The 26,953-nt window shown below is 36.2% G+C and overlaps 3 protein-coding genes across 6 annotated transcripts in view; 1 reads left to right on the top strand and 2 right to left on the bottom strand.

Annotated features, from left to right (window-relative positions):
- Window positions 1-702, bottom strand: part of LOC108667924 (WSC domain-containing protein 1-like) — an 8,388-nt gene extending 7,686 nt beyond the window's left edge. The window contains exon 1 of the mRNA XM_047885714.1: window positions 620-702. Within this exon, the coding sequence (XP_047741670.1) occupies window positions 620-702 (83 nt within the window). The remainder of the gene's footprint in view (window positions 1-619) is intronic.
- Window positions 703-1,485: 783 nt separating this feature from the next.
- Window positions 1,486-11,980, bottom strand: LOC108667926 (UDP-galactose translocator). Of its 4 annotated transcripts, none has more exons than XM_018155028.2 (8): window positions 11,843-11,980; window positions 10,361-10,503; window positions 9,740-9,813; window positions 9,370-9,510; window positions 8,237-8,369; window positions 7,554-8,057; window positions 3,959-3,995; window positions 1,486-3,643 (listed from the first exon to the last, which is right to left on the bottom strand). In XM_018155028.2, exons 1-8 carry the CDS (start codon window positions 11,968-11,970, stop codon window positions 3,637-3,639), a joined length of 1,167 nt encoding a protein of 388 aa, XP_018010517.2. In that variant the 5' UTR covers window positions 11,971-11,980; the 3' UTR covers window positions 1,486-3,636. The 4 variants fall into 4 exon arrangements, with proteins under 4 accessions (XP_018010517.2, XP_018010518.1, XP_047741668.1 ...); XM_018155029.2 differs by having other exon boundaries at window positions 11,839-11,959; XM_047885712.1 differs by lacking the exon at window positions 11,843-11,980 and adding an exon at window positions 11,739-11,802.
- Window positions 11,981-16,439: 4,459 nt separating this feature from the next.
- Window positions 16,440-26,244, top strand: LOC108667923 (1-acylglycerol-3-phosphate O-acyltransferase ABHD5-like). Its single transcript, XM_047885713.1, has 5 exons — window positions 16,440-16,448; window positions 19,199-19,223; window positions 24,253-24,447; window positions 25,724-25,841; window positions 26,163-26,244. The coding sequence occupies exons 1-5, from the start codon at window positions 16,440-16,442 to the stop codon at window positions 26,242-26,244; spliced, it is 429 nt and encodes a 142-aa protein (XP_047741669.1).
- The last annotated feature ends 709 nt before the right edge of the window (window positions 26,245-26,953 follow it).

Here is a 26,953-nt window from a genome sequence, read left to right as displayed (position 1 = left end):
AAAAGTGAACATGTTGCATTGTTTTTTGTTGCATTGAGATTTAATTTCTTTTGATAGTATTTTTGAATACTATGCGTCTCTATACATAATTTAAATCACTTTTCCTGTTAAGTTTGTGTACTTACATACATTAAAATACGATTTTTCAAGTGTACGAATATTTATTTCCCCCCACTGTATATATTTTTCTCATTGGCATCCTGAAACTTGAATATATTCAAGTCTTTCAATCAATAGAGCTTTAGAGCAAGAGGTAAAAAGAGCTTCAATTAAGACCACACCAGCGTGTGACGTACGAATTTTTAAATAAAAGAAAAAACTGCGCGAAATGGCATTGGTCGCTGCATAAACTTTCAAATAATTGAAACCTTGTTAGAGGCGCTCGTTTCAACAGGGTCGAATTGAATTTTGTATCAGAGACTAGAAGTAACCCATGGCAACAATCCACATGGAAATTAATGCCTTATCCCAATGTTCACAAAGATTTAACCCGCTCAGTTTCATTCATCAATTTGGACGCAAGTAAGACAAACAAATGAATTTTCCTGTTGTTTAAAAGTGCTTTGCAAGCATACATACAAATCGTTTTCATGTCGCGACGATGCAGTCATATACGTACCAAAGAGTGGCGATGAACAGCGTTAAACTGAAGACTGTTAGAACCACCAGCAGACGAGACGCTCGGCAGCCAGGAATAATCATGTCTCCTGACACACTCAGTTTACCCTCAAACAAAAATAAGAAATTTCAAAAATGCTTGACCTCTTTATATTTTGTGTAATATTCGTGTAAACTCTAAAGCTATTTATTGACTGAACTTATTCGCGCTTTTCACACCTGTATTCTCCCTCTCAATTGCAGGGTAAATTACGTTTTCAAACGCCCAATTATCCGATATTTTTCAGTCAAATTGACAGTCCAGCTTACATGGATGCTCTATGTTCAGTATTTAAGTACGTCACTTGGTGTTCATAGTACGACAGCGTTGCGACAACTGTGTCCTAAGTTTCATGTATAGAGGCTGTGCCGTCAGTAGAGCAGGTGTGGCAATGCTGGCGTCAGCATTTGCTTTTGTACGGAGACTTCTTACCTGGTACGTCAGATGAAATCAGGGCCCATACTTAAAAAAAGTTAGGAGATCATAAGTTCATCAGCCAATCATTGACGGCCTTTCAAGCAAAATCCACCAATCATAGACGAGAAAATAGAGCTTAAGTACTTACGTTCATTTGGCGAATTTTGAAATTATGGCCCCAGAACCGGAATTGAATTTATTGTCTGTAGTAAAGCAAGTCTCTGATCAATGCCCCTTACATATACAAACTGTTGTAATCCGTTGAAATCTGATTGTGGTTTCTCTTTTAACTTATAAAGTTTCACATAGTAATACGATGATGAATACATAGATAATTTATCAGCATAAAAGCCAAGTATGTAACAGTAATCAGCTTTATTGCACACCGCTTTTGATTAGAGATATTAGGGTAAATAATCGTGATTAGGGTAAATCATCGTGATTAGGGTAAATAATCGTGATTAGGGTAAATCATCGTGATTAGGGTAAATAATCGTGCTTAGGGTAAATCATCGTGATTAGGATAAGTCATCGTGATTAGGATAAATCATCGTGATTAGGATAAATCATCGTGATTAGGATAAATCATCGTGATTAGGATAAATCATCGTGATTAGGATAAATCATCGTGATTAGAGTAAATCATCGTGATTAGGGTGACTATTAGTTCGTATTACCTACGAACTATTTCTGCCGCAGCTGGAGAAGGACCGCTGGATCGACAATCTAAACAGTGAGCATTAATCTCTAACAAATTTTTTAGATAAATTAAACTCAAAAACGTATCCTTGTTCACACTTCACCATAAGCTAATATATAATGCAAAATATAGAAGCTGCGTAGAGTAAAATACAACTCATTTATTGCGGTTTACTTATTGTAAAACTTCAAGATAACCGACGCAGCAGCATTGGTCCCTTTGCCTGATCTTGACTGATTTTAATCGTTACTCATATTCGGCTTCTATGAAAAATTATATGCATTTACATTGTGCACTTAGTGTTGTTTCATTACTTTATTGTAAAGACTATAATTAAAATTTTATTGTTTAAAGAAAAGTTAATTAGTGAAGCCGCTATATATGTATCAACATTGCAGGGGAATCACTTACATGGAATACCAGACAACATCATTGGTACTTGACGAATCCTACTTAACTTGGTATTCAACGCAACTCAACAAATTTAACTTATACATTCAAAACCACAATTACCCAATTATTATCTGTAATAAATAATGTTAAGCAAGCGATGCAGAACTTATGCAGGCAGATACTCAAATAAAGATAGGTAAAACATTTTACAATTTTCAGCTTTGAATTTCAGTATAGAACGCAGTACATGTACACATGAAGATATATAAAGTAAATTTATGCATATACTGCTAGGCATGCACAACTTCAGTGTCAATTGGAGCAATGGGTTATGGTGGAATATATACTGAAGTTTAGAATTTTAACATTTAAATAAAATTTAAACGTGCCGAAACATTTTCCAAATGTCAGGTGGTCTTATTTAAGCGATAAAAAATGTTTAATTCTATTGTGCGTTTTTTTAAATCATTTACATTAAAGTGATTTCTTGGAACTCCAGAATTTTACGAATAAAATAAAAAAACAGTAATAAATGAAGAGGGAGATGAAAACAACACTTATATTTTTAAGTAACAGTAAATTGATAACCCGAAAATTTCTAATTCTATTCATAAAGTATTTGCACTATCATAAAAACAGGGAACATTATTTTTAACAAAAGGTACATTCCCGTCGAAGAATCTTTGTTAAAGCAATAGATGTTCAATGCATAATCGACGTTCGCAGCCTCCATAGCCCAACCCTACTCACTAAATAATACTGGTACGTAATATCATTATTAGGTGAAATAGATTATTGTTTACGCTCAAATCGCAAGATCTAGCGGTATAAATAGTAACTGAGAACTTTTCGTGGAAGACGACCGCCAAATTCGAATCTCATGAATTTATACATAAAATCAAGATTGTAGTTTTTAGAAACTCTTATGAAGTTAAGCGACATCAATACAACGTGTGCCGATTCGTTCTGCGCTCATCGCTATCTAGGAACCAAAGAGAACCAAAACTATTTCAATGACATTTCTTTTAATTTACTTGGGGTTTTTGTCCATTCTGAATTCTTGATAGATTTGCTATTAACGCAAATAAGATATAATAAGTACGCGTATTTATATGAAATATATTTTTCGAGATTATACCTCCATTACACTTTCCAACTAAGTTACCAATGTGCACCACTTATATACTATTTAATTTTTGCTTCTAATTCTAGTGAGAACAGCAGTAAAATATGAGAACAATGTCATTTTGTTCATTAAAGTTGACCCAGTGATTACACATTGTTCTGTCACACAGACTGGGTCAACTCACTGTTGACTGGGTCAACTCACAGTGTGTGAGTTGACCCAGTGAGTAAAATATGAGAACAATGTGATTTTGTTCATTAAAGTTGACCCAGTGTATTCTATTATTCAAACGGTTCATGAACCTATCCATCCGCAACAGGCAGCAGACGATGCAGGACTGCGTCAATTCCTGCACGAATATCGATACTCGTGAGATGAACAATCATTCTGGAATAAGATCATGTATATAACATGTTGGGCTCCACCAGGTATATAAAATATAGCGATTTCAATTACTATAAATATATGAGACGCGATGTTAATTTCTATAAGCTCGGACGAGATAATTCAAACGCTAACACATCGGCATTTTTATTTTCATTTTAACAATTGCGCATACAAGTTTATTGCGAAAGATTAGGCCGATAAGAAATTAAGAACATTTGCCAGCATTTCAAAAAAGGAGATTTCAATAAGCCCTTCGGTAAAAAGCGAATTTACTTGCCTCTTCAAATGTTTCAGGCCTGAGTTGAATCCAGTATCTGCAGGCAGAATTTCCATTTATTAGTTAGTAAACGTAAATAAAATGTAGAGTTTAATTTTAAATATGCCACTGTCTTTGGAATCGTTAAGGTCAGCAAGATGGCACCGTTTATGTGGTCGTTAAGGTCAGCAAGATGCCACAGTTTATGTGGTCGTTAAAGTCAGCAATATGCCACAGTTTATGTGGTCGTTAAGGTCAGCAATATTCCACCGTTTAAGAGGATCATCAAAGTAAGCAAGAATGTTCTGCATTATTATTGCCTGCTAGTGTTCACCATTTTACAGAATCTGTAAAACATTTGTGTTCCACAGTTTACCAGTTCGTTAAGCCTTGTAAATGTATCCCAATTAACCGTGTCCATTCACATGTTCCTCGTGATGTTATCACACTGATAGTAAAAGTTTGCAGAAGAAGGTTAATAAAGCAAAGGCATTGGAAGTCACTGTTTACTTAGCAAAGCAATATATACAAGAATTAAGTTTGTCCGAAAGCCCACACAACACGAACAATATCACGCGATTGTTAAACTGCAAATAATTTAAATAATAGTCAAGACGCAAACACTCTACAGCCTCTGCACTCTTAAAGTCTAATGGACGAAACATGCCATATGCACGGCCAAGTTAATAACAAGTAATTAAAACAAATGAATAGACGTCCTAGTGCCAATTGTACTTTTCTAGTGCCAATTGTACGAAAAAATATGCTAACAAAAATTATGATTTCGAACGTCACGATCGTTCTCAACTGAACCCGTTGTCAGAATTCAAAAATTTTAAACTGAATATATGAACCATCGACTTTTCAGATAAGATGCGTTAAAACAAATTCGTTGAAATGACGAAAGGATTGATATAGAAACGAGACTAGCAGATACGGTCAATCATACATGTATAATCCGGGAGTTCGTTGAAATTCTTCACAGATAACAATAAATAAATTTAATAGTACTTGTTCAATAAATCTTCAAAGTATTTGAAGTGAAATAGAACAAAAAATGACGATACGGCTTCTCACGACTAAACATTTAGCCAGTTATAGATAAGACGATTGTTTCCTATAAATTAAAATAATAATTAACTGACGTACGCAGACAACAATGAGGAACAACGGGCGTTCAAATTCCAGAAAGAATATTGTCTTAATAAGAATCATATGTAACGGCTTGCGTAAAACCTGATCTGAACTACAGATCGACACAGACATACTCCATTAAAAGTTAATAATTCCTCTCAAATACTTAAATTGTTATTTAAATACTTCGTTGCTCATAACTAACTAACTTATATTCCATTCAAAACAGTAACGATAAATAGGCTTATATATCCGTTGAAGTCGAAACCAACTCCAAAGGATCCGATCGAACGGCCGTAGGGAAGCTCTGTAGCGATACATCAAAGTAAATCTGGGATATTAGCTTCCACACGCTGGTTTACACTTTATAAGAAAAAAATATCTTTAATGTGAATCATTTTAGGGGACAAAATCAATCTCGGGAGGGACAATTGACGCCAACTGTAACTTGGAACGAACATGCGTCAATTCAACATTCGAACATTCGCCTTCTTAGTCAGCTACTTGTAATTAAATTCATATCATACTACAAACAACCGCTACGGTCAGGGAACGGAAAATAAACTTAAAGTTAATTCTTAGAACGTCAAAAACGCAATAAATTCAGCCCTCTCAATTCAGCCCGTCAATCAGCCCTCTCAAGAAAATTGGAAAAGCACCATGCATGGGCAGACTTGATCACACTTACAAAATAATTCTCTTAAAATTAAACCAACTGCCGAAACAGCACCCAACCTTAATATAAAGAAGCTTCGAGTTTGAACCTAATTGTGCGTTTTATTCTTTTTGGAAGATTCACATAACCAATCAATTCATAGTTGCGCGTCATTAAAGTTCTTGAGGAACTTCACGCGCTATAATGACCCTTCCGGCCGCGATATTCAAGATCAACTTATTATTAGGAGCGTCTCAATTTATCTTTAATGGAACCCGGACAGTGAGGATGCAACGATTTTCTGATATTTAATACACAATTTGTTGGCACCTGCGATCCCAACTGTTGGGATCACACAACCGGTATACCGTACCGTACCGGTATACCGTACGTGACGCAAATATATTATAGATTTGCATAATCGTACCTTCACTATGTAAATATTTTTTTTATCAATCAACCATCAAAAAATTAAGTTTTACCTTACCGATATCGTTTTCAAGGTGCATTATAAATTATTTTCACGTAAGATGCAAATTTTCATTATTGACAACTAGAAATTTTGCTTACTACAATGACGGAACTCTTTTTTCCAAATACATTTACAAGAGTGCATATTATCACAGCTTGGATGAAGGCTCCTAATTCTACAAGGAATGATGTCACTAACCAGCTTGCATGAACACCTAGATGAACACGTAGCAACTTGCTCTTCACTAGCGGTACCTAGCAAATGAACAACAGAATTAAGTAGTGACAGACAGCATCGTTCAGCCAGACTCCCTTGCTACCAAAGAACACAACTATTTGCAGAAGAGGCCAAGACAACACAAGATAAACGGCCATGGGCCGCTGATGTGTAGGAATGTTGACACAGATTGCAAGCCTTAGCCTGAGCAAATTCAGCTTACCATGCACGTCAGGCAAACAACATAACTGGCCAGAAATCAAAAACATTTCGATAAAAATTAAAAAAAGTTGTATACCTTGTATCTATCTATGCGTTACATTAGTTTTTGAAATAGAGAGGAGTGAAGAGATACGAGAGAATGATGCATATATTGTTCGATAATATGATGCATTGGTATATTGCTTGATAAAAAGATGCATTTGTAGGTTGTTGCAAAATAACTGCAAGCATAACAACCAAAACTGATTAAAGTAGAACACACAAGCAATTAATTACATGAACATAAAATTCATTAACAATTAATAATGAACACATCAATCATAAAAAAAATTTGAAAAAAAAAAAAAATGAATGCAAAGAAATAAGCCAAAAAAAAAAAAAAATAATAAAAAATGTCACGCTGGTTTAGAATCAACAACAGAGAAGAGAAGGAGTTGTTAGTCAATAAATAAAGAGAAAAACAGTTGTTCAGTAAGGTAATGATTGCACCACAAATAGGAGCAGTCAGTTGAACATTTCTATAAACAGCGAATAAAAATTAAAATGAATTTAAGTACAACATTTCGATTAATATCAGCGAATGTGACAATATCATAAAATTTTTAAAACAATTTGGCAAGTCTAAGCCAGCTAAGCGGCCCAAGGTAACCTACAATACATATAGTTTTGCATTTTTTCAATTTTGAGATGTAATATATACTAAATATCTGATATAAAGCAACATTATTCTTAAAAAATGAAAATAAGGAAGTTTACAGTAGTTACTTCTAAGCCCTAATTATTTAATACCTCGGGTAAAAACAGATTCATATGAAGTCATTGCAGCATTGCACCAATATTATTTCTGATATGAAAATATTATTGAAAATAAGTCCTGATTATACCTTAAAGAGCCTAAACTTTAAACATGACTATACCATCAGGCGGTATGGTGGCGACTGTAGGCTTTTTAGGAGGCTGGTAGCTGTACAGGAAAATAGACCCGATGACAAAGACGGTGCCCACAATATACTGGAAGTTTATTGAGAAGCCCAGGAACATTATGGACACGAGCATGGAAAGGACGATGGCGAGAGACGTGGCAAAGTTCTTGAGGATGTTATCGGCGTACTTGACGACCATGGCAACAAGAAGTCCTCCCGTGGCGTTGAGAACCACCAAGTACCACACGTAGGCGTCGTAGCCAAAGAAGAAGCCCTTGTTTTTGATCTCTGTCCAGTCGGTGGCGAGGCACGTGAGTAGACCAAGCGGCATGGAAGCCAGTGAAAGCTGGACGTTCCTCATCCAAATGGAAACATCGGAGCCCTTCAAGATCTTCTCGAAGTAAATGCCAGCAAAGCCTGAGCAGAAGCAGGCGCCTATCGCAGCCCCCACGCCCAGCAGCTTGTTCTGCTCCACAGACCCGACAACGGCTACGGTGGCTGTAGGAGAGAATCATGAAGGTTATTGAGGTTTAGAATTAATTGGTTTTGTTAATTCATGCATTCTTGGTTGTAAACAAATGACTTTGATTGCCTCTAATATTCAATGGTTCGAAATTATATCATCAATTGTTGTTATCAATGAAGATATATATAATTAGATGATAATTGTTACAGACTTGCAGCGAGCTGAACGAGAGCAACGCCGATGCAGAGCAGCACGAGCGCCACCCACTGTAGCTTGTGCAGGCTGCGCCCCAGCATCAGCACCGCGAACATCGCCGTCGTCAGAATCTTCAACTGGTACGTCACCTGCAATTGATTATCACACATTAGTTATTAGTACAATCACTGGCACAATCATTTGGTAAGTCACCTGCAATTGATTAGCACACATTAGTACAATCATTTGGTAAGTCACCTGCAATTGATTATCACACATTAGTACAATCATTGGCACAATCATTTGGTAAGTCACCTGCGATTGATTAGCACACATTAGTACCATCATTTGGTAAGTAACCTGCAATTGATTAGCACTCATTAGTTATTAGTACAATCACTGGCACAATCATTTGGTAAGTCACCTGTAATTGATTATCACACATTAGTACAATCATTGGCACAATCATTTGGTAAGTCACCTGCAATTGATTAGCACACATTAGTATAATCATTGGCACGATCACTTGGTTAGTCACCTGCAATTGATTGGCGTTGTCAGTAGTTATGTAGTTATGTTTTGCTAGTCTGAGGCAATGTCTAATGGAGTACCACTAGATGCTCATTCTATGTATTCAGGCAGGAAAGTTACCTTGAATAAAGTGGTTACTTATTTTCAAATCATCTCCACATATACATATACATGGAATGTTGCTGCAAATAGAACGAATCTAAACTAAATGCATTAACATAGATGGCATGGCTGCATTGGTTGAGTTAGATGATGTTGTTATGACCAGAAGAACGATAATGTTATCAGATTTTTGTTGCACAACTTAAAGAATACAGTGACACAAATTTATGATTAATTAGCTCTTTGAATTAACCTTTAAGTTGTTAAGAAGTCATAACATGTATATATAGTCAGATTGAACATGAAGTAAATCACCTGTAATGTATTTACAATAATATCAGTTGAAATAAATAATTCCTAAGCACATGATATGACAATTCCAAAGTAGTACAAACTCTGAAATGAATTATATGCAAGTAGAGAATCAGGAGCCACTTTTGATTCACTACCTACTACACATTCACTTCAAAATTTTGAGCATAAACAAAAATTTATAATAATTTACTATTTATTTACCTGATATGTTGCTGCATCCAAGTTGGAAGCTGACACATAGAGAAGATTGTTTTGAATGAGATATATAAAGGCTGGTAGGCTGACTTTGAGAGTGTCAACTTTGTTCTTCCAAACATGCACATATACCGACATGATCCCAGCCTGGGGAATAAAAAAATTATTAATTCATCATACAGTCAAAAATGAGATAAGCTTCATAATGACCAACAATAAAAAATAAAAAAAAAATCATTTAATTCATTATAAATTTGAGCTTCTATAGTAAATGTGTATAGGAATGAGATACTTATACCTAGATATAAGCATAAATTTTTTTACTTCAAAGTACAATCAAATGCAAGACTTATATGCACATTAAATGATCACTTACTGGTAGAGAAGCCTCACTTCTTATAGACAGATACAAGGAAGCAATGAGCTTGACAACTTCTGCCATCAGCACAGCTGGAAAATGCATGAACATATATATAAACCATGAGACAAATCCTCACAATAACAGCTTGAAAATGTTTAATTTGCCTTCATGTTCAAGAATAATCATAATGGTAAAAAAATATAATAAAGTTGTATGTTGTAAATGCATAGAAAATTAGATATGGTTGGAGAACTTGAATTGGCTGAAATCTATAAAAATATGAGCATGCAAATCAAACAAAAATGAAGTTTGACTCAGAAGCTACATTGATATTCAGAAGGTTCATTTGGATACAATTTTTTGATGAAACCTTTCTACAACTATCTATTCATTGGCAATTCAAAGCTTAATGGTATTATGAAAATATAATATTTAGGTAACATTTAGGATTTAGGAAGGATGCACAAAATTTTGTAGTTGAGTCACATATATACCATATTGCTTATCTGTGGATGCAATAAACATGTTGCCATTTTGAGTTCTGTAGTTGAGTTGCATATACATTGCTTACCTGTGGATGCAATAAACATATCACCATTTTTAGTTCTGTAGTCGAGTCACATATATATTGCTTACCTGTGGATGCAATAAACATGTCACCATTTCGAGTTCTGGAATAACGCATGCTAAGAGCAACAGCCGCATTTTGTACTGTGAGTGTCACCAGGCTCACAAGCTTCATGGTCTTATCGCTGCTATTTGGGCTCGTCATTTTGATCCTGCAAAAAGAAAAAAATTCTACTTAATCAAACTTAGCTTGAAGTTAGTTTAAGGGTGGACAAGTCATCTAACAGGATTCTTGTGGCTCCAAAAGAGGCATGAAAGCTCTATGCCTAGCAAGGAAAAATCTAGTGATCAACTCTCCATCTCCAAAGTGGGATTAGATAGATTTGGATTTAAGAGCCATGAATTTATGAAGTCATAAACCTATTTTTTTATTGAGCCATGAATTGTTTTTCTAGGCCTTTAAAAGCCATTATTGAGCTACAAACTCATCTCTGTCATTTGGCAAACTGTGATCTAATTTGTCATTCCATGCATACATACGTATTATGCCAAATCTCTCATCTAATTTTACCATAGAATTACCAACAGCAACAGGAACATTTTTCTTTAGACTTTACCTAACTCAAATCTTTGAGGCACTTAACCACAACCAGGAATCCAGGATTAGACAAATTCTACTCATTTTTAAAAATTGCAGATGTAATATTAATAATAATAGTTGTTTCAACATTTATTAGGCTGTAGGCCAGTTGCCAATTCTCAACAAGTCAACATTGCACAATATTTGCAGCTTGTTGAGATCTTGGACAAACAATTCACTCTTCCAATTTTGCTGGGCTTAACTGCCTGACCTTCTTGCCAATTCTGACCAGAAGCTTGCGCACAGAGCTGGGATCAAACCTGCATCTCGATGCTCTTATTGCTCTAATCTTGGTACACTAAACTGCATATTATTAGTGATAATTTGTTAAACCACAAATTTTTTAGAAACAGTTCATTTTTAATTTCATCTACTCAAGATTTAAACCTATTTCTGTTGTATGATATTGCTGGTATCCATGATACTTTGATGGTATACTTATTATAACTTATAGGACTCAATATAAATGTGAGAAAGAGTCTAAAAAACTCTCTGGTTTGAGTTTAAAACTATGCTGAACTGTAACCAGTAACGAGTAACCATTGATCACCATTCACCAATATGATGAATTCAATATGAATATCACATCATTCTGCTAAGTATGAAATTTAGTGCCTGCAAAGTCATGTATTTTCCTTTGATAAAAATATTGTAGTTTGCAAAGGTGTCATTTTAGGAAATTTTTAACTTTTGCGGTTTAGTATCAGTATCACTCTCCCTGGCTCCCATCAAAATATCCTGCAAGGCTGCACGAATTCACAATGACATATTTATTAAATCATAATTTATCCCAACTACGTAACTCACAAATGTAGAGGATACATAACAAATTCAGTAAATAATTTTCTGCAAATACACAAGTATATAAAAAAATACTTAAACAAAAATTCAAAGGCAGAACACGTACGTACAAATTTGCTATGCTCAATGTCTTCGCTGACACGTCGGCATCCTTCAAATGTTTGTTTACACCCCGAATGGGTTGAATGAGAAAGAATGGAGAAGAGGTCCTAGTATGGATCATTGTGTTGCATCGCATTATCGAAATATTCGAGTATATAATTGTTAAAATCGCAATAAAATATTTCTCAATTAAAAATTGAAGCCAGTAATTTGCATCCAGATCATATGTCACTACTCTTTGAAGGGTTCAACGTTGTTGGAGAAATTCTCGTCTAACAAATAATTTCATAAGCGGTCGCAAGGGATTAAATTGCATCAAGATCCTTTAGCTGGATCTAAGATTCTTGCCTATAAATTTTCCTGCAATATGCCGCAGTGCATGACTTTTCTGCAAGTGTATTTATAAACTATAAATAATTCCCACACGTTCTGTTTAATATAGGAACTTTTACTCGAATTTCGATGGATTTAAGGCCTGATGACCTTGAAAAAACACTTCATAAGTGAGGTCTTTACAGGGTCCGCCATAATTATGTTAATTGATGTTTGCTATATAAAAATAAATTGGTTTCTAGGAGACTTTTCCTTTATAATGAAGCTTAATATCACCTATTAATTCATCTATTTTACATTGCAGAAGTCTAAGGTGTCTAAATTTACTATTACTAATGGCAGTAGATAGAAATGCAACTGTAACCCTTCATTAAAAGGGCGATAGTAATTCAGTGATTGCAAAATATCTCCAAATTCGTCGTAAAACTGTGTGGAAGGTGGTAAAATTCAAGGAAATTGGTGAAACATGCATTCATCCTGGTCAAGGAAAGAAACGAAGTGTCCGAACAAAACAATTGGCCAAAAAAACGAGGGAGAAGTTAAGGAGAAACCCTCAAAATTAGCTGCAAAAGCAGGAGTCAGTCAGACATCAATGCGTAGAGTCCTCAAAGATGACCTCAAAACTTCCCCGTACAAGATGCAAACAAGGCATGATTTAACAGTGCGTCATGAACGAATGAGGCTCGAAAGATGCCAGCACATTCAGGATCACATTGAGGATGGCACGCTGCCCAACTTGGTATTAAAATAGAATAGAATAGAAGTGTCGGCGTTGAAGAAATAGGCCCATGGCCTGTTGCCGATTCTTGAACTTTACGTGACTTGATTCACAAGGGATCCGGCCTTTGGAACCCGATCTTTCCATAGCTGACGATTGATTGAGATAGCTGCTGGACTTATTTGACGTCGATAACGGAGGCTTGGAAGCTTCATAATCTTCAATCTTTCCTCATAGGACTTGCCTTTCAAGCCCGGAACTATCCTTGTTGCGCGTCTTTGAACACTCTCTACTAAATTTTATCCTTTTCAAATTTCGGTGACCACACGACGTTCCCAAACTCTAGGTTTGGGGGCACGACAGCAACAAACAACTGCTTCATCGTTTCTGCATCTAGGAACTCGAAAGAGCGTCTGATCAATCCAAGTCGTTTATTGGCTTTATTACCTTGACCTTCAATATGCTTAGAAAATTTCACTCATTGGCAATAACTCCTAAATCCTTTTCCGTTGTCGAATTCGACATCACTCTGTGTGTCACTCACTCTCATCACTCATTCAGTGACGAGAAAAAATTGACTTTGAACGAAGAGTTAACCGTTAAAATTAAAGAGTTTGGAGTCGGTATGGATCTGTGGCAAGCAGAACAGCAACACGACGTCAAAATCCCACGTCCGTGATGGTTTGGGATGCGGTAACCGCCACTGGGAGGTTCCCACTCGTTTTTGTCGCCTCAGGAGTGAAACTGAATGAAAGCGATACATTTCGGACATTTTGGAAGCTGTGTTGTTATCTTGGGCCCGTAAACACTTCAACGGCTCACCATGGAGTTTTCAACAAGACTCTGCCTCATCACATGGCTCAAACATAACCCAAAACTGGATTCAGGGGTCACACCCCAGCGTTCATTAGCAAAAATGAATGAACCTCAAGAAGCCCTGATTTGAATCTTCTCGACTTTTCTGTGTGGGCTATATTAGAGAGTACGGTCTGCAGAGCACCTCATGATTCTTTGGATAGTTTAAAGTCTAACGCGACACGAAAATGGGACTTGATACCTCAAGAAATGCTGCGTGTTTCCTGTGAAGCTTTCCCGCGTAGATTGGAGGCCGTCATTAAAAATAAGGGTGGTCATATTGAATAAATATATCTGAGAATAATTTAGGTAATTCTTGGCTATTAATTCTTCCAATAAAAAACAATGCATCTTTTTGTTTCATTGAATAACATAGAAATATAAAAAAAACTTGCATTGCTATAAATATGGCGGACCCTGTATATTGTCTAGCTGCCACGAGTGACATAATTGTTATTGTTAGTAGGAAAAGAGGGTAATGAGGTCAGGTAGAGACGATATTATAGTTGAAGCTAGAAGAGTGCATGCAATGATGCAATTAGCTACGATTATAAATGCTTAAATCATATTGTTTTCCATGCTTCACGGGACATGAAAATCATGCAGAGCGAAGCTTGCGCAATTTTTGACCGTAACTCCAAATCGCAATGTCATCCGCGTTCGGTATTTTTCTGGAGTTTTGATTCAGAATCATTCAGTCGCAACTCGACGACGTAAGTGGTAGCATGTGCGAGTTTGCGTAGTCGCAACTTTTCAAGCAAGCACGCTTCTCAACTGAAATTTATCGTAATTGACTATTGCTAATCTAATATTGTCACATCGTTAAAGAAATTTACATGCATGTTGCTAAGCACTCCTGTTGTTAATTTTTGCTAAGCACTCCTGTTTTCGGTGATTGAAAACTTACGTAACCTTTGAAATTGAACATTTCTCTTCACGATTTCATAACGAAGTTATAAATCATTTACTCAAATTACTGTATCAGCTCAGGCTTGTTTCCAAATTAAACAACCCATCCATGATCGTGTACAAGAAATTGTCTCTCGCAGTCTTTTCTGCTGGCTTCGTTTGTGGTCCATATTTACTCCACAACTATCAGTCGCAACTTCAAACTTTTTTCCCAAGGTAATTGTATTGCGTAATGTAGTTGAGTTGATTGAACTGAACATACTCATAGACAAACCTAAAATCTCATAACTTCTGAGGATTATCAGGATATGATTTTTGGAAGTAAAAATTTAGTTCTTGATCATCTACCTAAGTTATATGTTGGATGATGTTTTGATCATTTGGATGTCATGTCAGGACGTTATGTGAACAGAAATTTACAGAAAATTGAAAAAAATTATAAAATGAGCATCAAACAGAAATTCAGAATGTGTATCTAGATAGGAAAATTTTAATCAATTATAATAATAATCTAGCTTACTGCTTACATTTTCTGAATGTAGATTTAGAGTGTAGGCAAGAGTTGTTACATAAGCTTTTAGCTATTTATTTTATGCAATAAAAATATAAAATCTATTGTTGGAGCTGTTTGCAATAAGCTTAATAGCATAATTGTGCCAGTCATTACTTCTTAATAACATAAAATATACTTATTTCATAAATAAATGGTTGATAAAATATCATACTTTGTTTCCATTCCAAGGGCAAGTTTGAAGAGAAAAAAAATAACTGAATTTTCAGAATAACTTCAACTTTTGTCACTGTACAGGCAGGTAAACTAGGGACTTCCTCTCTGGTTGTTATGAAGAAATTTCAATAAATTGGGGTCCTATGACCTATGCTCACTCTTACGAGTATAAGAGTATTCAAGTACAGTATCACGAATACCACCATTACAAATTCATATATCAGACAGACAGACACCAAGTTATAAACTTTGCATTGATTAGGATAGATTATAGATAATGCCCGAGGTTTGATCATCATTTTGTTAAATCCTTCCCTGTTAGCATAAGTTTATAATAGTGTAATCTGTTTTTGGCTTATCAAAGTTGGTTGTTAGTGTCTGTGTCTTCTAGCCTAGGGTTGGAAGTATAAAGAGTGTGTAGCAAAAACCTTCTCAACCTCTGAGAAGGTTTAAATACTTGTTAGTATGTTGACAAATTCTTCTTAAAAAAGTACATTTTGAGAACTATAAAAAAAGTAAAATACATTAATTTGAAGTGGAGAAACATATAATCAATTAAAGAATTGTGATGTCTTTTTTGGGCAACCTGTCAGCATAATGATTATAATATATATATGTTACCTGGGCATATGTATCATTTTTTCCATGATGAAACAGTGAAAAATTAGAAGACGGTTTGGAGGTGAAGTTGGATTAAGACATTGATGATCAATTTAAAATAAAAAAAGAGGGGTTAAATAGAAGTTCCATGCTAAATTTTATTTGGAACAGGAAATTCTTCAATTAGCCAGATCTTATATATATTGCCTTGATTTGAGATGATGTTATATGGAACGATGGCATTCAGGATGATTGGGCTTGCATGTTTAATTTTGGGATGATGGAATATGGGCATGTATAGATAGATTTATAAAACAGAAATCATAGATATGCTGTATATAACTAAACATATTTGCTTGATTAAATATATAAATATATAGCTATTAGTCTATTATTTGAATAAATTTAAATTAGCTTTGTGCAAACACTGTGAAAATATTCTAATGCCATTTCTATTGTCTAGATGGTTCTGGTTTGTTGATAGTTTGCTATTGGCAATATTCTCTAGTAAATATATACTACTTCTGTAATAAAATTTTGTCTGTTTTGTCTGACTTATTATTATTTTTTTTTATTGGAGGCTCACATAGTTCAGGTTATTTGCACATGTTCCTGTTTGTACTTCAGTTCAAATGCATCTAGGCTGCTGTCACTTCTGAAGAAAAACTCATAAGAATTGTCATTTTTAGTTAGGGAGACTGAAAAGGGACACATTCTAACTGCTGTCACTCAAAACTGTAAGGTTTTTCTGGCTATCATGAGTGACGAACTGAAACTGGAAGTACAGAAACATCAGGAGAGGTGAGTAGAGTTATTTTAGTTATCTATTTTGGTCTATGTAGTGTATGTGATACTTGTTTCATATTCATGGATCTTGCAGAATTTGTCAGGCATTATGTTGCTAAACCATAAAGTGTATGTATACTGACTGTAAGAGAGAGTACCCTCGTTTTTATTGACATGTATTCACTGTTGGTTGAACTGCATCAAAATTTCTTACAAAGATTAATAACCACTACAGAAAAAATTTGGCCTTGTAAAAAATTCCATATTGTATCTGCCCAGGGAATTATTTGGATGTCTCCTGATCTGCATTCATCATAGTGTATATGTCAAATATCATAGATCATCATAGTGTATAACATGTATAATGTTGAGGTACTGATGTTGGAGTTATGTATGAGCTGTTATCTAGCATCTGTAGGTACCTACATCTGAGCAGCCCAGACAAAAATATACATGCACAACATCATTTATTTGTTGCATGAATTTTTAATTTTTACTTAATTAAGGGACATTGACTTTCATCCCATAACTTTCATGTAAAACTCCCTCAATTACGAAGAAGAGCGTATCATGCTCTAACGCGGCTAATAATATATTGATAATTATAAGTTATCTCAATAAACACCCATGGCGAGTATTTGCAGCATAGACATTTCACTCTGAGCTGGGCAGCGCTGCTTTGAAATGTAGCGGCCGCTACCGCTACCGCTACATGCTCTAAATGTAGCGGGCGCTACCGCTATCGCTACATTGCTTAAAATGTAGCGCCGCTACCGCTACTGAAAATGTAGCGGCCGCTATTTGTAGCGCCTTACTGCCCACCTCTGTACATTTCACTCTGAGCTTCTTCATAAGCTCATCAACTGAACGCTATTCGTGAGTTATATGTGCGTCGTGAACGCTGTGACGTGAACACGTTGAAGGTGGCGTGATGTTACTGATGACGTCGGCCTATAAAGAATCTTCTGATGATAGACCACTCGAAACACGGTTACTTTACCTGCCACTTGAACGTCAGGTTCAAATAAATAGTTTCTAAGTTCTAAAAGTCAATAAAGCTGCTTTGCTTATTAAAATTGAAGATGCACCTTACCAGTTTATTAATTTTCGACTAGGTTCGGAACACGCGAAGGAGTTTTGTATCTGAATCGCGTTGCTGTTTTATGAATATCCTTGTGAAAATTGCGTGCATCCTTACGCAAAATATTTCTCTATCAATACCAATGAAAACTAATTCGTGTTCTATTTCTTGACGTCAAGTTTTTGTTTTGATAAAGGATCCAAGCATCCAGTATATTATGAAGAGTAATTAGATCATTTATTAGAATCATGTTCCTGTACGGTAATTTGAATCGAAATTATTCACGGTTAGCGGTACTAGTAGAAAACTAGCAGGCTTGCCCCGCGTTGCTAGGATCGATAATCTACAAATTTAGAATCCCGTTAAATAATAATAATTAAGTTTATATATGTAAATTAAAGAAAGACCCGTTCAAACTCAAATTGAACATAGAAGTCCCATTTGACTCTCGTTTAAAGTTTAAAATAATTATTTTATGTTTTTTAAATTGAAGTTATAAGAGTATATGCAATTTAAATTTAAAATTAATAGTTCACTTTTCGATCCAATAATTCTCTCCTAGTTTAGTAGTACCTCGTTATAAAAAAAATAAGGTCTTTCATCCAATTTATTTTCCAGTTTGGAGTACCTCGCTGTTATCCCATAAAGAATGAATTTTCAGGTTCAGGTACTATATCGCGACATGATATATATCGTGGATACGTGACCGAACAGCCCTCTAAATATTTACGTGACAAACGCACAAACTTCAAAAAATCTTTATAAGATTATATTTAATATAATTAAAAGGATTATAATGGTATAGTTTAGCAAAGTTTGTTCTGTTGTTCGAGTTCAGTTTGCTTTCTCAGTACAATTGAAACGACACTGTGAAACGAGGACGGTTATCATACGGTCTTGATTTTGTTAGAATGCTGTGCGATTCGATTAAAGACTAGATACGTTCTTACGTATCTAGTATTCGTATCTAGTATTACGTATCTAGTATTCGTATCTAGTATTATGTATCTAGTATTACATACTTAGTATTACGTATCTATAGTATTAAGTATCTATAGCATTACGTATCTATAGTATTACGTACCTAGTATTACGTACTCTAGTATTACATACCTAGTATTACGTATCTATAGCATTACGTGTCTAGCATTACGTACTCTAGTCTTACATACCTAGTATTACGTATCTATAGCATTACGTACCTAGTATTATGTATCTATAGCATTACGTACCTAGTATTACGTATCTATAGTATTACGTACCTAGTATTACGTATCTATAGCATTACGTACCTAGTATTACGTATCTTACTGTCTCTTATACACATCTAGATGTGTATAAGAGACAGGGCTTAGCATGTCTATGCCATCGATATACTAGGTGAGACTTAGCATCTATGCCATCGATATACTAGGTGAGGCTTAGCATGTGTCTATGCCATCGATATATAGTTGAGACCTAGCTTAGCCTTAGCCTCTGCCGTGATGTAGGTACGATTCTTAAGTTAGTTGGTATGGTTCATGTGATTGTATACGATCTTGATTCAATTGAGACTTGCAGCATTCCTATCTCAAGCTTGATATTTAGATATTCATTCCCGCAAATTGCGTGACTTTCAACTTTCCGTTTGTATTGTTAACATAAAATTGCATCGTCACCCTCTGCCTGCTAAGACTTATTATTTGAATATCAAGGTATAGGTATCCTGGATGCCTGGTTATTATTATATTATTAAGGTCCATGAGATTGGTTTTTACTGAGTTTAATGACTGGCAAAAGTCTATTCGTGATTACATTTCGGTGTCAAAGTCCTCTCCGTCGGATTGATAAGCTCTGATAGAAATGTCCGAGGGTGATACAGCGTTCTTTTTTATTCAAGGTAAGAATAATTGGGTAGTTTAATGTATCGCTTGACTTGAAATGTTCACTCACAATTATACATGCGAACACAAGATGTTTCGTGTACGAATTCTTGCTTGTGAGATACGTAATAAAATTGAATGCGCTTTTGAGAATAAAAATCGTAGCTTGCCATTCATTTTCTATTTGCTGCAATGCAAATAACACGCCTTAAAAGAAATTAAAGCTTAAAGATTACTTAGGGGGTATTCAAAAATTAAGATTTAATTCTAATTAAAACTGTGATCATTTCAATGTTTTTTTTCGATTTTGTAGTATCGCTTTCGGACAAATTATCATATGATTTACAAGCAGGTTATTCGGGCGTTGCCCATCATCAGTGATCCCTGCAGTTTCAGAATCTCTTTATGCCGAATCCCGTTGATTAATAATAATAATAAAGCTATTGGATGCAAAGTACAATAAGAACCGTTGTAGCCCATATTTTACATAGAACATAGAATTCCCATTCGGCTCTCATTTCTTATTAAAATAATAGATACTTATTTTTAAATTAAATTAAAATTTTTTGTCCAGTCCTGCTATCCCAGTTTTTAACTATTCTCCCACTAGGAATAAATTCTTCAAGTCAAAGGCACATTAAGTGTATTCGCGCTCGGACAGCCCCTATAATATTTTTACAGTGCCAGGCTTCTAACACTTACACACAAAACTAAACTTCGACAAATATACAGAAGCTTGACGAGTTTTGATTCAATTTGTCGTATATAATAAGATTATGAGGTACGTTTCAATTATCTGCTCGTGTCATGCAGCGCTAACAGCTGCTGTAGTCGTGTCAATAACAACAGCGATCAACCTCATACAGCTCGCATGTTTCTCCATTTTTAGCGCATTTTCTCATTTATGAAAAAAATGCACTATTCTGCTCGCCATGTCCGTCTGTCTGTCTGTCTGTCCGTCCGTCCGTGACCTCAAGTTTTCGTCGACGATATAATGGGCTCTGTGTCACTCACTGCAGTGAGTACTGAGTTATATTTTTTGTTAATTGTGTTGTTTGCTCATGACGAAATAATCAGGCTCTCTGCATAACTTGATTGTGAACGCTGAGCACTCGAGTATTTAGGATACATCTTGATCTTATCAGCTTATTTCTGTTCGAGATGAAGATTGTTTTCTTTCAACGGACTTTTCATGTACCTGGCATGAATATGGCTGGCGCTTACAATTAAACTGAACCTATGTTTAGGACTTCAGTTCAGTACCTATTCAAATTTTGATGTATAAGAGTTTTTTTGCATTTATTATCGAAGCTCTTTCATTTAGTAACTTTTCTATCCCATATTGTTCTAGTTTCTATTTTTATTTTCATTTTTTACCATGATTTTCTCAATAATTCTTGTACTATGCGCATACGTTATTGATTGTCTGTTCGATGATTGATTGATTTTGTTCTGATTTCTGATAGTGGTTTTAGTGATGCTTTTAAGCACCAATTAGATGTATTAAGATCAATCATGGAATTCAGCAATTAATCATCTGATCCATTCGAATTTATGTGGTAACATTACTTTAAATGCATTAATGGCCGTTGTAGCCTCCTTAATTCCAATTCCTCCTTGCATGGTTCCAATTCTCGAATGCGTCCAGCGACCATAACGATACAGGGATGAATTCTCAAATAATAAACTTCAAGATAAAGCTGAACAACGCCAGAATATTTGTGAAATCGGTGGTGCTCGATCACCTTCTTATCACTGAATGTTATCGCACAGCTGAGCCGTTATCTGGTGGATTGATATATGGACTGAGAGGTATAGCAGATGTAGCATTTTTTCAATCATTGATCTCAATTTTGATCAATTAAGATCAATTTGATTGATCAAAATTTGCTTCGCACCCACAGCCATCGAATCCCGTAGTAAATCAGGCATTCGTTATATGTGAGTGAAGTGTTTTGAATAAAATTTTACAGTTTAAATCAGTGCGACAGTTACATCGTAGTAACGGGAAAGCACTTATATACTTGATGAAATTGTTGGTGGTCAGTCTACGCTATACAGTTACGTAGCAGAAGCGAGAAAGTACATGTACCTTATATAATGATTTTAGATCAGCCTATGCTGCAGTTACATCGTATAGTAACGGAAATTACCTTTTTAGCGCATTTTCTCATTTATGGGAAAAATGCACTATTGTGCTCGCCATGTACGTCTGTCCGTCCGTCCGTGTCTTCAGGTTTTCGTCGACGAGAAAATTCGCGCTGTCACTCGCTGCAGTGAGTACTGACTTACATTACATTTTTTTATCAATAGCTCGATTTAATTGCGAATTATGCAGGCGGGAATGGCTATGTTTATTTTTCGTGCATCATTGAAACGGTAATCAAGTCATGACTAGGGCCATACTTTCAAAACTCGCTAAGTGAACGTAAGTACTTACGCTCTATATTCTTGTCTATGATTGGTGGATTTTGCTTGAAAGGCCGTCAATGATTAGCTGATGAACTTACGATCTCTTAATTTTTTTTTTGAAAGTATAGGCCTTGATGGGATGTTCTCGCACATGTCGACCTTGAGTGGAGGCCTCCTATACAGCCTATGAGCCGGTGTCAGTGGCGGTGTAGAGAGGCGCCATGATGCGGCTTAGGAAGGAATTTTAATCTTAGGCGATTAATTTTATTGTTAGATTTTATTGCGGTGGATTCGACCGAGCTCCATTGGAGTTCTGCGTTCCTTGGGTTATTATTTAGTAGTCACATACGACCTAATTAAATATTCAAATTAAAATGCGTTGGAAATAAATGTCATTATTTAACTATATTTTTTATTCCAGTTTAAATCTTTCTTGTGATGGTAGGTCAGGACATCTTCGTTCACGCTGACGCTTATCTTGCTTGTCTTGAATTACCGCGTCGAAAATAATTCATGATTCTGACGCTGTGGTAATTGTGGTATCGTGCTCTATTATATTGAATGTGTTTGTCTGACTGATGAATCGACAAAACATTTCGGTGCACACTGTTGAGCAGTGGTAGCACCACCGAGATGAGACGAGTCGTGGGTTCGAGCCTTGGGAAGCTCACTTCATTTCTCTGTGTCGCTGGTGGGCCACTCTTATTAGCCGTCAAGGGGTGGTGCATTCATGCATGACCTTGGGTTGGTGTCCCTAAACGAACTCTGGGTACATGTTACCTGAAGGGATCTTAAGGTCCTGAGCTGTGGTGGTGCAGTGGTGAGAGACTCAGTCTCTCGCACCCAGCTCCCGGGTTCGAGTCCCACTGAGGACAAGTTCTACCGGGAAGCTCAGCTCATGGTCAATTCATCCATTCATTCAACTCTGGTTGATAAATAAGTACCTGACTTGTCCAGGGTATTGTGTAATGCAATCAAATGGTTCTGGCGGGCTAGCGAGTCAGTGATGGTCGTAGAACTACCAGTGGCATTGGTGCCCCGGAAAAACTGACCTATATCACCCCCTCCCTTACCTAGTTGCCACTACCAGGATGGGCAATTACATACACACATCTTAAGGTCCTGGGGCCATACTTTCAAAATTTGTTAAGTGAACGTAATTACTTACGCTCTATTTTCTTGTCTATGATTGGTGGATTTTGCTAGAAAGACCGTCAAAGATTGGCTGATAAACTTACGATCTATTAACTTTTTTTGAAAGTATAGGTCCTGAGTTTCGCCTACGACTGTAGTGACTCCCTGCAATACCGCTCATGCACAGCGCGTAACAGGAGCTAATTTGTCCTGAAAAACTTGTCCCTAGACATCTCCTGTAACCTTGCACCTCCGGTCCCGCGACGCCCTAGGCTGCCACTAGCTTGGGCTTCCCCTACTCATTTTTTTCGTGTTTACCTCAATCGATTCTGGGTGCGTGCGGAAAAGAGAACGTCCACTTTTTTAGGCAGATAAACCTTATTAGATCTGAAGGCTTTTTAACAAAATTCATTTTGTTTTTCCGGTTTGGTGCTAACCGGCTCATCAATAAGCATTTTTTCTTGATTCTTTTTAGCCAGCTGTTCAGAATTCTTACAAGCATCCAAATGAAGTATTTTTTATGCGCGTTTTGGCTGCTGCACCAACCTTACTAACAACGACTGCGACTTGATGTGTTATTCTAGTTTATATTACGCATTGACGATGTACATTTCGTGTTATGTTCTTGATTGTTCACTCGAATTATTGCAAGCAGTGCTGCAGCGTCAAACATTCATAAGAAGAGGTAATCGAATGTTAAATTATATGTGTGAAAAGTTTATAAATTACTTTTGAATCTATGAAATCTGCTGTGAATTGAAAATAAATAAATGATTGAAATAAATGTATGAATTAATCATTAATTTATATGAATTTTGCTTTCCTCTGTCTCATCTTTGCTTCAGAACAAAAAAAAAATGATACCAATAACACTTCACTCTGGCTACTCTCTCCGATAATCCTGTAGTCGTCACAGAAACTTGCATGCAACAAGAGCAAAGAACAATATTAAACAAACAATATATCAAAACAATATTAAACATTCAAGCTTTTGCGTGCAGGTTTCGGGCGCAGTTCACGGCCGAAGTTCGACAGCGACGCCGTGAAGGCAGAGAAGCAGTTCATCACGAGCATCGAGAGCTGGCGTAAGGCTATGGGACTTGACAAGTTCATCCTCCTAGGACACTCTTTTGGAGGCTTCCTTGCCGCGTCCTATGCCATCAAGTATCCTGAGAGGTCAGTTGGGTTAAGACACTTCTAGGACACTCCGCGTCCTATGCCATCAAGTATCCTGAGAGGTCAGTTGGGTCAAGACACTTCTAGGACACTCCGCGTCCTATGCCATCAAGTATCCTGATGGCATCAAGTATCCTGATGGCATCAAGTATCCTGATGGCATCAAGTATCCTGATGATTAAGACACTCGTGCATTACCCTCCTACTATGTCATTTGTTTCATCTACATCTGCCGGGTTGTATTCTCTAAAATATTTCTCACTAGACATGTCGTCGTTTTAGAAAATCGCGTAAACTGAAGGAAGACTCGAAAGTAATTCTGAGCGTTTAAGATAACCATGAAGTCTCACTAAATGCCGCCGTATTACAAAATTAGGAAAATTTCAAAGAAAGATTCAGAAGGAATTGGGACGAACGTAAAATATGATGAGAAATTTGAGTAATTATTGTTAATGTCGAGATTTATAATGAAAAATCTGTCCGAAAGGTTGTTACTTTCGAAAAAATATGATTGAGAGCTTGTTAGTATTGAGATGTAAAATGTGAAATCTGACTGAAGGTTGTTAATATCGAAATCTACGACGAGAAATATGACTAAAACAGAACTTTATGAATAAAAGAGAACTATGATTAGAAGTNGCTCGTCTGTGATTGGTAAGTTTAGCTTGAGAAACCGTCAATGATTGGCTGACGGAGTTGCGAACCCGCAACTATTTTTGATAGTCTGGCCCCATGTGTTCGGTACCGACGTAATGACCGACGAGTTCCAGGGAACTTGGGCCTCTCTTGTAATTTTTTTCTTATTTATGTCGATTCCACACATCACAATGTTCCTCGACCTTCATAATAAAATGGTTATCATTGCACAGGCTCCACATCGTTCGCTTTTTGTTTAGTTATGGATGTAATGGATGATTTATCCTAACCTCAGTATATTCTTTCTCATGTTATGACCAATTATTCTGTTTTTTTAACATTTCTGTTCTTTCTCATTTTTCTGTTCTTTTTATTTCTTGTGATCTGTTATGACGCATTTCACGTATTTTACGTCCACTTGCCTGTACTATTTCCTTAACATCATGACTGCTTCTTTGTTATGATAATGACCTCAACATTATGACTGCTTCTTTGTTATGATAATAACCTCAACATCATGACTGCTTCTTTGTATGATAATTACCTCAACATCATGACTGCTTCATTGTCACAATAATTACCTTAGTCTCCCTCGCTGTCGTTCACTATATATTGTATATGGTATATATTGTATGTATTGATGTCTCTGACGCGTCGCAGGTCCCAGTCTACTACAGAAGGCGCGGCCTGACCTCACCCGCAAGTTTGCCGGACTGCTGCCCAACGCTGAGGAGGACATTCCCAGTTACCTGTACCACTGCAACGCTCAGCAGCCCAGGCAAGTCATGACTGTAATTTAGGTGTCCATGTTGGGGCCAGGCTGCAATACCATGCCTTCATTAAATAAGACTACATAGACATTTTGTAATCAAGGAAATTTTATGCAGTGTTATTAGCAGGTCTGTGGTCAGTGCAATTGATGCAGTGTTACTAATAAGTCAGTTCAAGATGATATGTTTTGCGTAGTTAATGAACCTCGTGTTTGTCCATCTACTGCTGAATTATCACAAATGAAAATGTATCTAGCTAGTAGCTACATATTTCGGTTCCCATGATATATTTAAACCCGGAAAATATTGAAGCTAATTTATGTTGGCAGTGGAGAGACGGCGTTCCACAGCCTCATGTCGGGGTTCGGCTGGGCCAAGCATCCGATGGTGCACAGGCTGGACTCGCTTTGATATCGTCAGTTATGGAAAGATCGGGTTCCAAAGGCCGGATCCCTTGTGAATCAAGTCACGAAAAATTCAAGAATCGGCAACAGGCCATGGGCCTATTTCTTCAACGCCGACACTTCTATTCTATTCTATCATGTTAGGAAAAATGTTGACTGAACCTACAAAATTATTATGCGATGTTGGAGATGTTCACTTAAGGAAATAATGCTAACAGAACTTATGGCAATTTTTAGCTATCGTAAATGCTCCAGCACTTCAATAAATTTATCACTAAAATAACAAGTCCTACAATTACGTGTAGAAATTTTGAAAAATGTTATAATTTTGCAGAGTTTCCATAAGATTATGATTGAAACTATTAGCTTTAAGATACACTGGTAAGATGTAAGCAACGAACACAAATGCACTGAGGTGCATATGAGAAGACATCGTATTAGTAAATTCCGAGAAATCATGTACGTCTGAAAAAAGGTGTAAATTCTGTCTCCTTAGATAAGGCTAAGAATTGAAAAGTTCACAAATTATTGAAAAATTCGTCGGTTAGTAACTAAGGATCATTTCTAAGAAAATTTCACAAATGTAATTTTAAAGATATAATCGAAGCGTTAATCGTGACGCGTGACTTTACGAAAATAAACCTAAGAGGTATTTTCTATCATTCGTGTTGATATACACAGTATATTTTTTATAATTGAGTTACTCACTGCTCTGG

Source organism: Hyalella azteca, unplaced genomic scaffold (genome assembly GCF_000764305.2).
Source record: "Hyalella azteca isolate HAZT.00-mixed unplaced genomic scaffold, Hazt_2.0.2 contig2820, whole genome shotgun sequence".
NCBI lineage: Eukaryota > Metazoa > Arthropoda > Malacostraca > Amphipoda > Hyalellidae > Hyalella > Hyalella azteca.
The sequence above is the reverse complement of the archived record's forward strand: the minus strand, read 5'-3'. Positions and strand labels throughout refer to the sequence as shown.

Excerpts from the sequence above, each read along its gene's own strand:
- LOC108667926 (XM_018155028.2), bottom strand. The coding sequence starts at position 11,970 with ATGCGATGCAACACAATGATCCATACTAGGACCTCTTCTCCATTCTTT. Across the intron at positions 9,511-9,739 it reads GAAGTGAGGCTTCTCTACCA|GCTGGGATCATGTCGGTATA; the intron begins GTAAGTGATCAT and ends TTTATTCCCCAG. Across the intron at positions 3,996-7,553 it reads CGCCACCATACCGCCTGATG|ATACTGGATTCAACTCAGGC; the intron begins GTATAGTCATGT and ends TTCTGCCTGCAG.
- LOC108667923 (XM_047885713.1), top strand. Across the intron at positions 24,448-25,723 it reads GTCAGTTGGGTTAAGACACT|GTCCCAGTCTACTACAGAAG; the intron begins TCTAGGACACTC and ends GACGCGTCGCAG. Across the intron at positions 25,842-26,162 it reads TGCAACGCTCAGCAGCCCAG|TGGAGAGACGGCGTTCCACA; the intron begins GCAAGTCATGAC and ends TTATGTTGGCAG.